This window comes from Pleurodeles waltl, chromosome 1_2 (assembly GCF_031143425.1).
Source record: "Pleurodeles waltl isolate 20211129_DDA chromosome 1_2, aPleWal1.hap1.20221129, whole genome shotgun sequence".
Classification (NCBI taxonomy): domain Eukaryota; kingdom Metazoa; phylum Chordata; class Amphibia; order Caudata; family Salamandridae; genus Pleurodeles; species Pleurodeles waltl.
Genome location: NC_090437.1, coordinates 1336378056 through 1336395594, shown reverse-complemented (window position 1 = coordinate 1336395594; position 17539 = coordinate 1336378056). Strand labels below are relative to the sequence as shown.

At 47.8% G+C, this 17539-nt stretch overlaps 1 protein-coding gene across 3 annotated transcripts in view; it reads right to left on the bottom strand.

The window, feature by feature from the left end:
* The window catches only part of LOC138251924 (long-chain-fatty-acid--CoA ligase ACSBG2-like), a 411952-nt gene that overhangs the window by 359188 nt on the left and 35225 nt on the right, over nucleotides 1-17539 (bottom strand). The window contains exon 1 of one of the 3 annotated variants that reach the window (XM_069205690.1): nucleotides 2852-2945. The exons of the other annotated variants lie outside the window; for them this stretch is intronic. Coding sequence (XP_069061791.1) covers nucleotides 2852-2905 — 54 coding nt within the window. The 5' untranslated portion in view covers nucleotides 2906-2945. Of the gene's footprint in view, nucleotides 1-2851; nucleotides 2946-17539 lie in introns of those variants that run through there. 3 annotated transcript variants of the gene reach the window in all.

The following is a 17539-nucleotide window of genomic DNA, read 5'->3' as shown; positions in this document are numbered from 1 at the left end:
TGCTTGCTTTCAATCATACCAGGCAGTGTTCGCTGTCTTCCAGGCAATTTAGCCTGGACTACTTCCTTTTGCCCAGCTGACCGGGTATTGAACATCTCAGGTGCAACAACATCCAGCCCTGCCCGAACGTCACATCTTTTACTCAAAGACATGCTACCCCAGCCGCCCCCGGGCCAGTGCTACTACCTACCCTACACTAAATGCTCTGAAGAATGCCAAGCTGAAGGCCGCTTTGAACAGTTGTTCCTGTTCCTTCCTGCACACTTCCCTTAGTACTTTTAACAACTGCTTCAATATCTCAAAACCTATTGGGCACCTCTGATCTTGTCTGGGCTGCAACCTGCTCCACCCTTTCATGGAAGCTCGGCAAAAAAAATGTTTGTGGGATCATTTTTCCCTCCAGTTTGCCATAAAATGCTACAGCACTCAAATGAGCCTGTACCCAGCGCCTACTCCTGCCTGCTGCAAACGTCTACGTAATGAACTCTTAACTCCTGTGCAGTTACCTCACTTTGCCCCTCAACCCCTGTGACTTCACTGAGTGTCTGCCAGCACTTACAGTATCTCTTGTTGGTCTTTGGTGCAAGTGCACGCGCTACTAGTGTAGACAATTCACATCCACCAACTCAGACAGGTGGCCAGGTATCTTCGTCATTTCTCTGTCTGCCCCCAGGGCCAATTCTCCGAATTTATGCCATTTGGAATGAGACAAGAAATCAGCAATTTTGTTTTCACAACCTTATAATTGGCATGCCCTTGTGCCTATGTTCCCCTTCAACTGGCACCCTACCAGGTGCCAAAACAGGCGCATCACTGGTGGGTTCTGTGCTATTCCCACACCAGTGCATGATTGTCTGACCATACCATGACCTGCTTGTTTGCCAACCTTGCGGCCCATATTATGAAGGCCACCACAATTGGTAAGTGCTCCAGTGGCATAAAGTTCCACGTCATGCCCTCGTGCTCCCATCTGCCCGGCCACCATGCCACAGTCCAAGCTGCTCCCAGCATTTCCCCAAAACCTTCTCCTCCGGCCACATCCGTGAATAATTGTGACAGGCCGGCACCCAAGGCTCTCTCCACAACAGGTTCCCGCTGAATTGCACCAAATACTCCAACCATTGCACCTGTTCTTCTTTGACCCCTTTTGTCACCCTGACTGAATGTTGTATCTTTGTTACGCCCTTGGTCATCCACGCTAACCACCTGGCGAATGGCCTGCCCGCTGGGATCCCCCTGGTGGCAAAGTTCAGCTTGCCCAGCAGTTGCTGAATCTCCCCCAGTGACGCTTATTTCTTCTTGCCGATTGCTTCTAGTCTACTTTTAAGCTCCTCCACTTTCTCTCCCGGGAGCCTACACACCCCTTTGTGTATTGCTCTATGCCTAGAAACACCAATTACGTCTTTGTGGCCTCTGATTTTTCTGCAGCTAAAGGCACGCTCAGCTCCTTCATCAGCTCTCTGAATGACCTGGGCCTGCCATTTTCCCCAGGGTGACCTCCTGGTCTTATTCTGCGCAGCTGCCCTGCTGGCCAGGACCAACTTCACGTTTTTACATATGTGCGCCCCCGCTTGACCTGCGAGGGTTTAAAAAAACATGTGCTAAAGTCTTCTGCCAATAATTGTCCGTTTTACTTTTTAGATAGCTTGATATAGCAACTGCAGCAGCCTGCCCACCGAGATTGGGGTGGGCAGAGGAGGGGCTGCTGCTGACCCCCTCTATTCATTTTCATTGTTGCCCGATTGCTTGCTTTCTTGCCCCTTTTTGATCACCTCCCCCTTTCGGTCTTTCTGCAAATAGGTGGCCTCCCCCTCATCAGATTTCCAACAGTTTGCTGGTCCACTCTGAAAGCTTTAATTGTATGCTGCTTGCTTGTGTCTTGCCCCATTCTGAGGTTCCATTTTCCATTCTCCCCCCCCCCCCTGTACAAAAATTGAAATCCCTGTGCGCTACCCCTTCCCTGGCAGCTACCATGTGATTCGTGTACCCTTCTACATCCGACTGATCCCACTCAATTGAGGGACGGACTTGCATTTTTTCCCCTAAATGAGTCCTAGCGCAGCCATGCCTCGCCCTGGTATCGGTTGGGCTGCGCGCTCTCTGCTAGTGTAAGAATAGCGCTGCTGCACTTTTAGGGTATTCCTCCACATACATGCTCGCTAGCGACCTAAATGCCCTAAGCCAATTTCCAATTGTTTTCTGCACCCTGGGCTAGCGCCCCTATTTCTTCTCCTCCTCTTTTTTGTCCTGCATTGTCAGGCCCGTTTCTTGCCATCACCGGTGTATCCCTGGGAAAGGGCCTCCCATGTGCACTTTCTTGGTTGCCTTGCTCCCCCGCCTTACTTGGCTCTTTTGCCCACACTTTGGTAGGGTCCTCTGTCACTTTCTCTGTTCCTCCCCTTTTTCCTCAGTCGCCTCTGCTCCCCGGGAGGGCCTGTGTGGGCCCAGCTCTCCCTTACATGGTGGACTATTGACCTGCTGCCACTTCCCGCAGTGTCCTGCCCCAGTGCCGTGGCATCCAGTCATCTCCTGTGAGTCCTTGGGTGTGCCTGAGCTCCGACACCATCTTACCCCACATGAATGGGTTAAAACCCATGGGCAAACTGCCCCAGTCCCGGGCCACGCCCACCCCGGACGTGCTGCAGGTTATTCCTGCATTTGAGCTGCACCCACCAAGGTGCCCATCCCCCCCGTCCATGAACACACCTGCTGATGTGGGGACATGGTTGCTCCTCCTCACTGCCTTATGGCCTTTGCTGGATTGTGTTCACCACTCCCTCTCGAGTTCCCACGTTTGTCATTGTCCCATTCCAACTCCCGCTTGCCCAGATTTTGCTGAGCACATGCTCACCATGTTGCTTGTCCTGCTGGGCGCCGTGCTGGCTACAGGGGACCATGGACTCATCACTACTGGAATCGCTTCCCTCTTCGCTGCACGTCGTCTCTGCTCGCTGTGTGAACTCATGTGGCTCGCTCCAGCGCACTTCCACTGCCTTTTGTGCTTTACCGTCCCTTTTCCTGGAATCGCTTGCCTGCTTTGCCGAGAAAGCCATTTTGGCTTCACGCCTCTTCCGTTCAGGTGGCTTCTCGACTGATTGCTTATTGGATTTCAACACCTGTGCTCCCACCCATACCTTGCCTATCTGCACCACTAACTGCCCTGCCGCCATCAGCACTGTTTGCAAGTCCTCGTCCAGCTCTGGTGACGGTCACCCTTGCTCTCCCCTGTGATCTCCCCTTTACTATCAGTTCTCCATCATAGTCCGCGAACCTCGCTGGGCGTCTTCATTCCTGCTTTGGCATTGCTTCTGTAATAGGCAGGCACATCCCTGCGCACTAGTGACGATCACCACCGTCTCGCTTCTGTGAGCCCCTGTGAGTTGGTGTATGCTTGTGCCTTTGGCTGCTCGAATTGCACAGCCCCAGCGGCAACGCCTTGCCCCTGCGATGCCGCTGCTTGCTGGACCCCAACCTGCCTTTATTTGTCCTCTGCGTCCACAACCTGCAGAGGGCCTCCTGACCCCTGCCGCTTCTCCCCCCCATCACTTTATGGCGGGCAGCCATGTATACCCCCTTGCCGGCACCCGCACCGACCACTGAGTGTTGCACACTCAGTCTGTGTTCTTCTTGCCCGTGGCCTGACACCTACACCTCACTCTTGCCTCAGTCTGCTGCCGTTAAGCAGCCTCACTGACATCTTCTGTGTTTGTTGCGTGCTCCTCTGTTCTCCTTGGCTGTGGCCTGGCACCATGGGCGTAGGAAGTGTGGGGGACGCGGGGGATATGTCCCCCCCAGATTTTGGAGTGGGGGGGACACGGGGGACAAGGGTGGGGGGGACGAGGGGACAGAAGAATTTTCCTTTCTCCTGTAATTCGCAGGGCCATTAGCGCATAAAAGCGCTACCTATATGGCCCTGCACTTGACCTGAGACCTGGCTCCAGGACACTCGCCCTCTGCCCTTTTGTTGTGCTGCAGCACACAAGGGATTCATTCTCACCTTGCCCCACAGCCCCCTGCAGTTTGCACTTCTGAGAACAAAGGGGGAGGAGAGGCCCTTTGTTGATTGCTGTCTGCATCCAGTCCCTCCTGAGCCCGACCCTTCCTGTCCCTTGAAGATCGAACCCTGAAGACAGCAGCAAGATTTGAGAAGGTAAGGAGGTTTGGGTAATTAAATAAACTATTGCTAAGTAACTCCCTTTCTTTTTAAATCCAGTGCTGTGTTGCAGAGTATCTCCCTTTCTAAAAACAGTATTGTTGAGTTACTGTTAGATATGAGCAGGGCAGGCTTTAGCGCGCTAGTGGCACCCTGTGCGCCAATGTTTGTTAGGGCCCCCCTTTCTGTCGTCTCTCTCTCACTCTCTTCTCTCCTCTGTCTCCAGCTTGCCTGCCCCAGTGCTAATTATTGTCCCCTAAGTTGACATCCTGCCCCCCCCAACATTTCTGTCCCCTGTCTCTCCCTCAGCCTTCCTGGTATTTGTGAAAGCCCGCTCTGAAGGGCAAGGGCTGTCTGTAAATCTCATTTCCTGCCAATGGCCTGTGGATGCGAAGCCAGCACTGTGGCAGCTCACAGGCTTTACAGGACTTCACAGGCTATGGTGGAACAGAGCCGGACACTGCTGGATAGACAGCAGAGAGACCATCACACAGCATGGGTCCCAGGAAGAACCAGATGGCCTAAGAGATGGACAGGGCTAGGTAAGGCAGCTAGGGCGATGCAACCGGTGCTGCCGCACTGGGTGCTGACTTAGGATGGGGGTGCTATGTTTGCAAGTATATTGTGACTTTAAAAGCACCTGCTGGATGTTCCTTGCCACCAACAGTTTTCAGGCAACAATAAAAATCTTAAGATAATTCCGGTGATTAATGGTCATTCTGGAGAGAGACTGAAGTTTTGTCTAGTGGAAGTTTTGACTCATCATAACGTACAGGGTTACTATGCCTGCTACAAAGGCCGTCTACATGCAGATCACAAAGTGTATATAATGTGAATAGGTCAGTGGGTTTCTGCTTTTGTCAGATGCAGAAAAGTACCCTCTTTTTGGCATGGTTACCCCACTTTTTGCCTGTTGTCAGTATGTTTTGACTGTGTTCACTGGGATCCTGCTAACCAGGACCCCAGTGCTCTCTCCCATTAAATTTGGTTGCTTGGACCACACACACACCCCACTTGGCATACTGGTGCCCCTTATAAGTCCCTAGTATATGGTACCCAGGTACCCAGGGCATTGGGGGGGATCAGGGGTTCCCATGGGCTGCAGCATTTATTATGTATTATGCCACCCATAGGAGCCCATGTAAACTGTGTCTGCAGGCCTGCCATTGCAGCCTGCGTGAAAAGGTGCTTGCACCCTTTCACTTCAGGCCACTGCACCAGGTCACTGTAAGTCACCCCTATGGTAGGCCCTCCTAGCCCAGAGGGTAGGGTGCAAGTACCTGTGTGTGAGGGCACCTCTGCAGGAGCAGAGGTGCCCCCACGAACTCCAGCTCCATTTTCCTGGACCTCGTGAGTGCGGGGACGCCATTTTACGCTTGTACTGGACATAGGTCACTACCTATGTCCAGCTACATAATGGTAACTCCGAACCTGGGCATGTTTGGTAACAAACATGTCAGAATCATACCCCAATACTATTGTCAGTATTGATTGTATGATTCCATGCACTTTGGGGGCTCCTTAGAGGATCCCCAGCATTGCTCCTACCAGCTTTATGGGGTCTTCCGAACAGCTCACGCTGCTGCCACCCCTCAGACAGATTTCTGCCCTCCTTCTGCTGCTTGAGCAGCTCATGCCCAGGAAGGCAGAACAAAGGATTTCCTTTGGAAGAGAGAGGCAACACCCTCTCCATTACAAGGCTTGGGAGGGGTAGCCTCGCCAAGCTACTAGTATGCTCTGAAGGGCACATTTGGTGCCCTCCTTGCATAAACCAGTCTGTACCAGTTCAGGGACCTCAGCCCCTACTCTGGCGTGAAACTGGACAATGGAAATGGCGTAACCACTCCCCTGTCCATCACCACCCCAGGGGTGGTGCCCAGAGCTCCTCCAGGTGGCCACTTGATTCTTCCATCTTGAATCTAAGGTTGGCAGAGGCCTCTGTGAGAATCTGAGTGGCCAGGTCAGGGAGGTGACATCACGGCCCCTCCTAGGTGGTCACCTGGCTAGGTGACCAATCCCCCTTTCTGGGCTATTTTGGGTTTCCCTCTTGGGTGGGTCCTCAGATTTGACGTGCAAGATTCCAGCAGGACTCCTCTGCAACGTTTACTTTGACTTCTGGCCACTGGAACCGCAACTGGACTTCACAGGAACCTACAATCTGCAGCTCCAGCGACGACTTTGCCACGCAACATTGTTTCTCCGACTCCTTCCAGCAACTGCAACATTTGCCCAGCTGTGCTTCCTCTGAGGGCAGCAAGTCTTCAGTCTGCATGAGAAGAAAGAAGGAAAATTCCTTGAAGTGAAGGAGTCACTTATCTGCATCCGCAGGCACCAACTGCAACAACAACCGGCTGCGTGGATCTCCTCTCCTCCTGAGCTGCGTGGATCCTGCATCAGGGGTGGTAGTCTGGAGTGGTCTCCTTGGTCCTCTCTACCAGCTGCCCAACTTTGGAGTAGGTAGGTCCTTGCCTTCCCATGCAGGACAGTACCCCCATGCACCGCATCTCTTGCAGCTACCCCCGGCACTCTTCTCTGTGAAGCACAGCCCTCAATGTGCTTCGCCTGTGAAGTGGGATCTCTCTTCAGGTGTGCTGTGGGCCTCTACAGCTCCTGGGCTCCTTGCCTGTAGGTCTTCTGTGGGGGCTGCCTCTCCTCCTCCAGACTCTCTGCCTTGCTGATGGTCACCTGAGACTCCCCTCCATGGGTTGAGTACCCCTGGACCTTGCTGGTCCCTGGTAGCTCCACTTTTCTCCTACTGCGACATTTGCTTTTGCCAAGGCTTGTTGGTGGGTTTTCCACACCACAGACTGACTGCAATTCTTCATCTGGCGTGGGACGTCGACTGCATCACTTAGGAACTCTTCATCTGCTCCAGTGCTGCATTGCTGACCATCTTTGTCTCCCAGTCGACCAACTCCTGCATCCACAGATGGGTGGGTTGTGGCTCCTGCCACAACCGGACCATCCTACGTAAACTGGACTTGGTGCCCTTCTTTTCCAGGTCTTACTCTTCCAGGATCCACCTCTAGTTTCTTGCAGTCTTGTCTGCGTTTTGCAATATCCTTCTCTGAAGTCCTTTTGGTGGGTCAGGGAAAAAAACTGTAACTTACCTCTTTTCTCCTGGTCGCTGGGGGGCACTCTGGTACTTACCTTTGGGGTTTCCTAGTTCCTCCAGCTCCCCTCTACCAATTCCACTTCCTTGGGTGGGGACCCGGCTTTCGCATTTCACTTTCTTAGTATATGGTCTGGTCCCCTCTAGGCCTTCAGTATTGCCTATTGCTTTTCACTGTTTTCTATTGCTTTTTATGCCAATTTGTGATTGCTGCTGTACATATAATAGTGTGTTACTTACATCCTATTGGAGTATTGCCTATCTAGTGTTTTAGTGTTTGTGTTACTGTAATAAGGAACCTTTATTTTCGTAACACGTGTTTCTTTCATGTGTGTAAGTGCTGTGTGACTACAGTGGTATTGCATGATCTTTGCATGTGTCCTAGATAAGTCTTGGCTGCTCATCCACAGCTAACTCTAGAGAGCCTGGCTTCTAGACACTGCCTACACTTCACTAATAAGGTGATACCTGGACCTGGTATAAGGTGATAATACCATAGGTACTCACCACACACAAGGCCAGCTTCCTACATCAGAGAGCTCCTTTTTTGTCCCCTGCAGTTTATAAATGAAAACTGAATATAGAACAGTGAGCAATGAACTCAAAGAGCTGCATGCAAACATCAAGGTATAGATTAGAGCGTCATGATTTCCCCCCACTTTTTGATTAACTTAATGTTGCAAAACAAGTTGATTTGAGTGCAGTTCTTATTATTAAAGAGAGCCCCCAACCATGGTGTTATGTTTTAAATTCTGAGTTTGCGCTTCTCCAGATAAAGCACTCTGAAACTATGCCTGCTACCAGTATGGATGACCTGTGACACCTACACCTTGTAGTCCTCGGTCTTATGTAACATTTCATATACACTGATTTACACATATATGATGATTGTCTCTGCGTAATGTCTGTGTGATGTAAAGTGCTTTGACACCCTAGACTGGTATGAGGGATGAATGATAGAACAACACATGCGTATATCGTGCATGCCTTAACATCGCGGTCTCAACAATGACCGTGTCTTTACTACGCATGCCTTAACAACGAATTTCATTGTAAAAGCATGTTTGGTAAAGGAACATGCGTGGTAAATTCTCCCTACCCTGCCCCCTTACACCTGATACCATACTCCACCCATCCAAGCACTTAAAACTGCCCCTGCCCTGAGCCCTAAACTCCCCTGCCCTGAGCCCTAAAAGTAACCCTGCCCTGAGCCCTAAAAACTACCCCGACCCCCACTCTGAACCCTAAAACCTACCCTGAACTGCTCTAAAAACTACCTTGATGCCCCTGCCCCCACCCTGAACCCTAAAACCTACCCCGCTCTGTCCTAAATACTACATGACCCCCACCCTGTACCCTAAAACCTACCCCACACTGTCCTAAAACTACTTGAACTCCATGCACTCCTCCTGACCCCTAAAACCTACCCCACCCTGTCCTAAAAACTACCCCGACCCTACCCTGACCTAAAAATGACCCCAACCTCCCACTCTAAACCCGGCCACAGCCCTACTTACCTCTCTCTCCTCTGCTTCTTCCTGTTCCACCCGGACAGCTAGACCGCTATCTATGCTGTAACCACGCATATGTGTTGTAAAGATATGTGTGGTAAAGGCATGTGTGCTAGACCCATATTTGTGGTAATGGCAGCATGGTCAATGCATTGCATTGCATTGATTGCGTTGTAAGGGATATTTCCCGGTATGAGTGGTGCTATAAAACGAATGAAATGCATCTGAGAGAGAGTGGTGATGGATAGTAGTGAGGGAATCCTTGGCAGAGGTGGGCACCAACAAACAATGTCGCACAGGGCGCCACCAGCACTAAGGACGGCCCTATCAGACAGCACAGCAGTTCACAGGAACGCGGCAGCACAGAGACTGCCACTTGACAGTCAGACAAGGACCTAGCAGCAATCATAGGCCTTACTGGCCTTCATAGGCAGGCGGAGACCCAGAGACTTATACAGCCTGACTAGTAAGAAAGCTCCCAACAGGCAGCACAGGAATCGACAGGAAGCACTCCACCCAGCAGGCAGTACAGGCCTCTTAGGACTTCACACAGGCGAACAGCATCACAGAGCCTGTCGCTGCCTAACAGGCAGCAAAGGGCCCAGCAGACAGGGAATTGCAGGCCACACAGGACTCGACTGGAAGCGACCGTCTTCCCCATCTCCCCCCACCACGGCAACCCTTTTGGGTGCAAACTTTGTGCAGGGGGCCCACCTCAAGGTTGTCCCTGTCCCCCCCAGAAATTTAGTGTCTCCTACACCCCTGCCTGGCACCTGCTCCGCTTGGGTAGTTCGCTGCCGTTAAGCCCCCGCTCTGCCTCCTCCATGTGCATCGCATGCTCAGTCTTCTTTGGTGCCGACTTCCCTTCAGGCCCGCTCTTTTCCTTACTTATTTCGTTGCTCCTCCACCGCCGTCTCGTACTCCAGCTTCTTCTCCTGATCAGGCCCAGGATTGCAAGTGCCCACTGCGGCCTCCTTTTTTGGCTGCGCACTCCATGTCCTCCCACTGCCTAGCAACATGTTCCCTTCTCGATCTTCAGCTCTTTCAGTTACGCGCCTTCTTTCAAAGTTGGTGCTTGGTCCCTTACACTTACCTCTTTGTGTATGCTTCCTGCACACAACCAGCTGAACTGGAGATTGTGTTGCGTCTCGGGCTGGATGACACTTCTTAAACCCGAATCTCCACCCGTGTTGTCCTCATTGGTGAGTTTAAACCCTGCCTGCCAATCGGCTCTTAGACCTTTGTGGGCTTTGCACACCTCACCTTCCGGTTTCCATCGCCAGGAGGTGTTTATAGCGAGCCTTTACTTCACAGCTCTGCCTCCCAGCTCGCTCTTTCTTTGAGCGCATAACCTCCTGCCTCTGTTTTTAGTCAATCCTTTCTAAAAAAGGAAAGGAGAGTGAACTTGTCAAAAGCTGCCAGGACTGCTGCTAGAAAACTGGGACACCTGGTCACCTTAAGCAAAGCATCCCTTGAGCTCCTGGGAGGACTTAGAAAGTATACAGCGCTGGCTGAGTGTGTGCGCATCAGGTTTTCACCAATCAAAAGTCAGAAGTATTTACTAATTAATAATTCAAGTAAACTTAGTGTGGATGCAGCACAGAACAGATGTAAATGCTACTCTGTGCCAATATTTTCAAAAGAAGAAATAAAAGGCTCACTTTATATTAAAAACAAACCCCAAAAAAGTACTGGGTAAAATGTAAAACTGTCCCAAACTAGTTCACTCAGTCTTCACGAGTGGAGTGGGACATCTCTGGCAGGGCTTCTACACCAATATTTGTTACACACCACATACAGTAAAAGGCAGCAATGCCGCAGTTTATTTCTGAGAAAGGAAAATGCTATTTTAAAATCAGGGTAGGGCAGGAGACCCAGCTCAGAAAGCAGCAGAGGAGACCCTGCAGGTAAAGTGCTGAACAGCTGAAAGGGTGCAGGCTACTGGGAGCCTCGAGTAGGGTCCTCTCTTATCAAAGCTCGAATTTCTTCTTCACCACCAGTCCTGCAGATTCTGCAGGAAGCTCCGCCCTCCGTTTCTTCGGCCTTTGGCTACATATAGGCTGAGCTCTCAAACCTACTGGGTGATCCCTCTACTGTTGGGTCGAGCATGAGACAGCGCATGCGCACTTGCTTGCAAGACTATTGTATATAACAAGGGGCTTGCAGCCCATCCATTGCCTGACCATTAGTGGGCTTCTTTGTCACTCTTTAGTGCCGCTTTTTTGGCCACTGCAGGCTAAGCTGTTACTTCTGTCCCCTTCCTGGAGCACAGAGCAAGCAGAATGATGCCAATGAATTTAGTGGGCCTCCGTCACTCGTTCTATGATTAATGTACTAATACTTTTCTTCTTCCCTCTCACTTCCCTTTTTCCCTAGTGCTTCTTTCCCCTGCGGCGCAAACTCAAAAAAGGGTTAAGTTTTAGATACAACATAAAAAACAATATAAGTTAAAACCTGTAAAAAGCGTATTAAATTAACTAAATACATGAGTAATGCCCAAATACATGCAATGTTATGTTTAAATGTTTTGTATAGCGCCATGCTACCCGGAGGCTTCGTAGCGCTAAGCCGACCTAATATTAAAACAAGCTGGAGAAATACAACATCTACAAATAAATTAGGCTAAATGCTAAATAAGGATTAAAATAGCCAAGTTTTGATGGCCTTCCGAAATTCCAACTCCTGTCTCATCACACAGATATTGCGCGGAAGTGAATTCCACAGTTTGGCTCCCTGATATTTCAAAGATCTGCCTCCCCAACTTGCTTTTTTTACTTTAGGGAGCACAACTAAGGCTTTGGAAGAGGATCTTAAAGCTCTCGTAGGAGCATAGAATGAAGCTAAAGTTTTTAGTTGATGAGGACCTCTTTTATATAAAGCTCTATGAAAAATACATAAAGCCTTAAACTTAATTCTCTTCCCCACTAGAAGCCAATGCAAAGCGATCAGAGCTTTTAGCCAATGTAAACGTAGGCATATTATAAAGTAACAGAGCAGCTGCATTTTGGACTGTTTGTAGTTTCTTGACCACATACTCTGGGGAACCCAAGGGGAGACTGTTACCATAGTCCAGCCTAGATAAAATGAGGGCCTGCACCGTAAGTCTTTTGGCCGGGGGGGAGGGGGGCAAACCGATAACCTTACGAAGTAACTTCAATAATCCAAAACAGGTAGCGGAAAGAATCCTAGCCTGATAATCTAAAATTAGTCTGGCATCTAACCAGATCCCTAATGCTTTGATGTGGTCCTTCGGTGGAGGTAAGTATTCCAGATGTATTGCCGGCAGAATATTCTTCGCCAGACTGGAAAGCTTTCCCAAGAACATTATATCAGTCTTTTCTTCGTTGAGCTGGAGCCTACTGTGTCTTCCAAGTCGACACAGCTTGCAAGCAGGCTGGTAACACGGAATTATCTACAGCCTTGACTGAGGAAAAAGACTACCAACTGTGTGTTGTCAGCATAAGATATCAGCGATAAACCAAAAGGTTCCACTACGTCTTAAGGGAGCCATGTAAATATTAAAAAGAGTCGGGCTCAGAGACGAACCCTGTGGTACTCCACCTTGAAATCTAAACTGATCTGAAAAAAGAACAATCTAAAACCTGAAAAGATCTGTTTTGAAGAAAATAACTCATCCATTTGAGAGCCTAGCCTTTAATAGCCATTCTTTGGATCAATAGTCCATGATTAACTGTATCAAATGCGGCACTTCAGTCCAGCATTATGACAACTGTCACCAGTCCCAGATCCATCTGTTTTCTGGCTTCTTCCGTAACAGCTATCATAGCTGATTCGGTGCTGTGGGCTGGTCTAAAGCCCATTTGCGTGGGATGCAAGATGTCATGTTCTTCCAGAAATCCGAATATTTGTGTGTTGACATGCGCGTCAATTAATTTTGCCATAATTGGAAGAGAAATTGGCCTATAGTTCTTAAGTTCGGCTCCATCTAGGTTAGGTTTCTTTAGCAGGGGTTTTACCACTGCGTGCTTCCATGATTTAGGTGCAATGCCACTTTGTAAGGAGCTATTCAACAGCTCCGTTATCACCGATATTGCGGCAGATCCTCCCTGCACAATATCTGGACAACAATGCGTCGGCTAATTATATACTACTGTCATACGTTATTATAAATGTTTGAGCTATAGATTGCCATTCCCACTACAAATAATATGCAAGATTAAAATCAGTAGTTTAAGATTTTATCAAAAATGCCAAATGGTTACAAAATACTTTGCCAGCCCTCAGGATATTTAAATCGGACCCAAATTTGACAATGGCATGTTCCCTAGCAAACAGTTCCTATGGCCCTTTGATTTGCATAGCAGCACAATCCAACGTGCTCGGATTAAAATACGCAGGACATTAAAAAAAGGACATGGACAACAGATTCATCGGTCCCACAGCCCATAGCTTGGAATGGTTATTGAACTTAGTCCATTTATAATGGAAAGTGTATAAGGGAAGGGACCCTAGTCTGAATCTGATGTAAAGTGCATATACGAATGGGGATAATATTGCATCCATATAATGCTCAAACTCATGACATTTCATTTGTAGAAAGCTATCAATCATAGTAGAATTGGAGACTTCTGCTAAATTAGTTATTTGGGCATTCAGCCAAAAGGCATTCTTCACAATCTGGACAGCATTTTTTGGAATAAGAGAGGGCTCTGACCAATAATTTCCCAGACCAAGATTAATGAAGGCTTTTTTCCAGATAAGTGCACCACCTGATTTTATTAATAGTGCTAGTGCTCATCAAATGAATCAATCACGATACGTCTGAAAATATCCAATGACCAAATCCGGATCCAATATAATAGCGGTCTTAAGGCAGCGGTACGTGAAATAGAATGGAGGTTTATCCGAATTGGCAGAGTAGGGGTACTAGTAGGTATTTAACAACGTCTTTAGAAAGGAGTTTCCAGCTCTATCTAAAACATCAAAGTTGCAATGACCCCATAGCTCTGCCCCATACATGGCTTTTCTCCCCCTCCCCCCCCCCACTGCTTGGATTTTATATATTTCCATAGCGGGGGCGATAGCAAATTTGGAAGACCTCGCTGCATAGCTCACGATGCCGCTCGACATTTGCTTTAAACTCATGGATGATTTTAATAAGTGGGCAAGCCATTTGTGGGACCCCTCCAATTTGATCTCTAAATAGTCAAAGTCACTGACTCTTTCCAATGTAACACCCTCCAAATAAATGAGTCTTCGTTTTGTGTCCCCAAATACCATATACTTAGTTTTAGTTGAGTTGATTTCCAGGCCGTGGTCCTTGCAAAAGCTCACTAACTTTGTGAGCAAGTTAGAAAGGCCAACGGGCGTTTGAGATAGTAACAAGGTGTCATCTGCAAATAGTTGGCATGGGGTCTTTAGACCTCCTGTTCTGGGGGCGTCATTGATACAATCCAAAAAGTAAGGGATACATGCATTTATAAATAAAAGAAAAAAAAAAAAAGAGTAGGAGCTAGCACACACCCCTGCCTCACCCCTCAACCTATCGGGATCTCAGTTGTTAGTTCTCTCTTTGCCCCCATTGAATTCTGGCAAAGTTGTCAGAATATAAATCTTTAATTATACTCAACATAGGCCCCGGCACACCTGTTTTGCTCATGACCTCTCATAGCTTACAGCGTGGGACAAGATCAAACGCAGACTTTAGGTCTACGAATGCCACTAAAAGTTAACCTATATCTGCATCCGTTTTCCATTTAATGGTAAGGAAGCGAAATACCTGGTCAATTGTACTTATTTTGTTCCTGAAGCCCGCCTGGGGATGACTAAGTACTGGATTGTCTTCAATACAATCTTTTAGCCTGCTTAATATCAGATAGCAGAAAATCTTTTGTAAATTGTTCAAAAGACTAATGGGCCTGTAATTTCCTAGGATGCCCCTCTCTCCTTTCTTGTGCATAGGGACAATAATTGCTCCCCTCCAGGACCGCGGATAAATTCTACTTGCCAAGACAGCATTTGAGACCCTATTAACATAAGGGCTCCAATGACTCACGTCAGATTTCAACATATCCAAAGGAATGCCATCTGGCCCTGGGGCCTTTCCTAATTTTTGGGCCTTGATGGCAAGGTCGGTTTCTTTCAGTGGCAAAGTGCCCGAACTCAAGTACAGAAATGATGGATTGTCACAATTTATAATGGCACGTCAGGTACAAAACCATACAGCTCTGTAAAATAGCAAGACCAGGTTTCTGGGAGTATATGGCACTCTGGCCTTAGAGGTTGATTATGGCCATTTCTGGCCACCAGGGACCAAAAACGTTTAGAGTTTGAGTCCCCTGGCAGCCTGAGCTAGTTCTTTCCATGATGTCACTTTCCAGTTGTTTTTACTATGCTTAAGTATTGAAGCATAATTACGTCTAGCCTGAGTTATCTTATCTCTATCTTTAAATCTTAATGCTTCTATCAAGGAGCTCTTAGCCTTCCGGGCATCCCTTATCAAACCACCTATAGTTGGAGTGAGTTCCTGAATGGTTATTATCCTGGATCATTTTGAGGAATAACTCTTTAAAGCCAAGAAAAAGATAGATGCAAATTCATAACCTCGAATGGAGTATGCAAGGTAGCGCCAACAAATAACTGGTGGGTAGAGACAAGGACGCACAATTTGCCCCATAATTTGTGTGAGTTTTTAAAAGGCTCCCATCTCACCACACACTTGTTATTTAACACCTCCAAATGCTTCAGGGGCAACGTAGTCAGGGGGACGCACAGTATTTAAAAAAAGCTGACTGTCATAATACTAAGAGGGGGGCATGATCACTAGTATATTGATTTCCCATTCTTAAGTCTTTTATAAAGTGCCAGATCCTCATATCAATGAGAACAAAGTCCAGGATACTACTGTATGACCCTCTAAAAAAAGGTTGGTTTGGCAGGGATGTCAGAGGGGAAGCGCCCGCTACCTGGATGGAGACCATAAGGTCAATAAGCTGAAGAGCCCTGTTGCTAGTTTTAGGGGGTGTCATCTGAGAAGAACAGGGGGGAATATTCCATATAAAGTCTGACTTAGTGGCCTCTGAGAAGGCTGGGGTTGGGCTCAATAGATGAATTGAAGTCTCCAGCTATAATAATATAATGCGTTGGATAAAAGTCATATAAAAAGAATTCAACATCTGAATAGTGGGAGACAACTGGTTAGGAAGATCAGGTTTATTATAAATGTTAATGCACAAAGCTGGAGCGCCTTGTTTAGACTATAACTATAGCCAGAATATCAGGGGAGTCCACGTATATTTCCCTTACACCACCCACCCCAGCCATTCTTATCCAGGTAAAAAGTCCTGAAACATACAAATATTAAAAAAATGTCTATGTACGCGCCCCAGTCAGCATCAATTAGTTTCCTATGAATTCCAGCCACGTTCCAGGACAAGAACTTCATCGCTGAAGATTCAGTAAAATGAGTGCCTGCATAAGAATTAATGGAGAAAGTGGGCTCGACAAGGTGCTCTCCTCAGTTGGCAATTGCTGCTATTACATTGGGAAACAAAGCCCTCCTCCTTGGGCCCACAGCTTCAAACGTTTGAGGGACATTAGGAAAAAGTAAAGTGCTTAAAAAAAAAAAAAAAAAAAAGGACTATGGTCACCCTTGTGAGATACAGGAGGATACAGTCAATCGATATCCGATGTGCACGCCAAACAATCGGGATCATGTGGATTATACTCCTCGGGAGCAGGTACAATTTCCTCCTTTAAGGCCGCACAAGACGTTTCTACATTAGGAACTGGACGCCTAGAGCCCTCACCTCGGGATTATAGAGTTCAAAGCAGGTTTGGTGTTCGGACCCAAAATACTGGTATCGGGCCAGCTATCACTAAGAAAAATGGCAGTACCCCTTTGTGGGTAATTATGTGCCTCCATGGAAAGCAAGCCCTTTACCAAGTAGGGACTGGCAAGTTTAAGTTTTATGACATCCCTGCAAGGAAAATTGCTAATAAATCGATCAGCCGATAAAATTTCCAAGTGGATGATAAAGCCACATTGCCTAGCATGGCGTAACCAGTGCGAAACCTTGTTTATAAGTGAGGCTTGGTCTTCGAGTGTTAGGGGGTGGAAGGGGAACATTGCACATGTAACTAGAATAGCCATTATTGAGATGTGTGCGATGGCCATAGTCCCACTCCAATTTCACACGTGTATTAATCCGATGTTACCGTAACTTCCCCCTTGGAGCATAGAACATTATCAGGTTTAGCTGAGGAGGCTCCAAGGGTGTAAGCTTGCCTTTTGGCACAGCAAAGATCTCTTGATTAGGACAGTTCCAGAAGTTAGGGATTGCTGGATATATGAGGGAACTACCTCACCATCCAAAGTATGGGAATAAACTCTTGTTAGGCTAATGGATCTAAGGGTGATGAGTATTTCTGCCATTAATACTTTGGTTTATGAAAGGAAGTTGGAAAACTGAATCACCAAAGTGGTAAAGTCCTCCTGGGGCGAGACTCCAGGGGGTTCAGTCATGTGTTGGCTAGCATCTCATGAAGATAGAGTAGGACCTTCTTGAGCTTGGGCTTCGAGCTTGCATATGGTCCTGATGCTCCAAGGAAGAAAAACGGTTGGAGCAAGGAATTTCATGGATAATTGCCGTTTCTAATGGAACTTCTAAATTATGATAAGGCAAGGGAGATGCTGGTGAACTAACATTCGTACTATCATCCTGGAGTGCTACCCCCTGTTGGTGAACTTTATTGGATTGAGTACTGCCTTTACAAAAAGATCTAGCAGTCAGAAATGGTGAG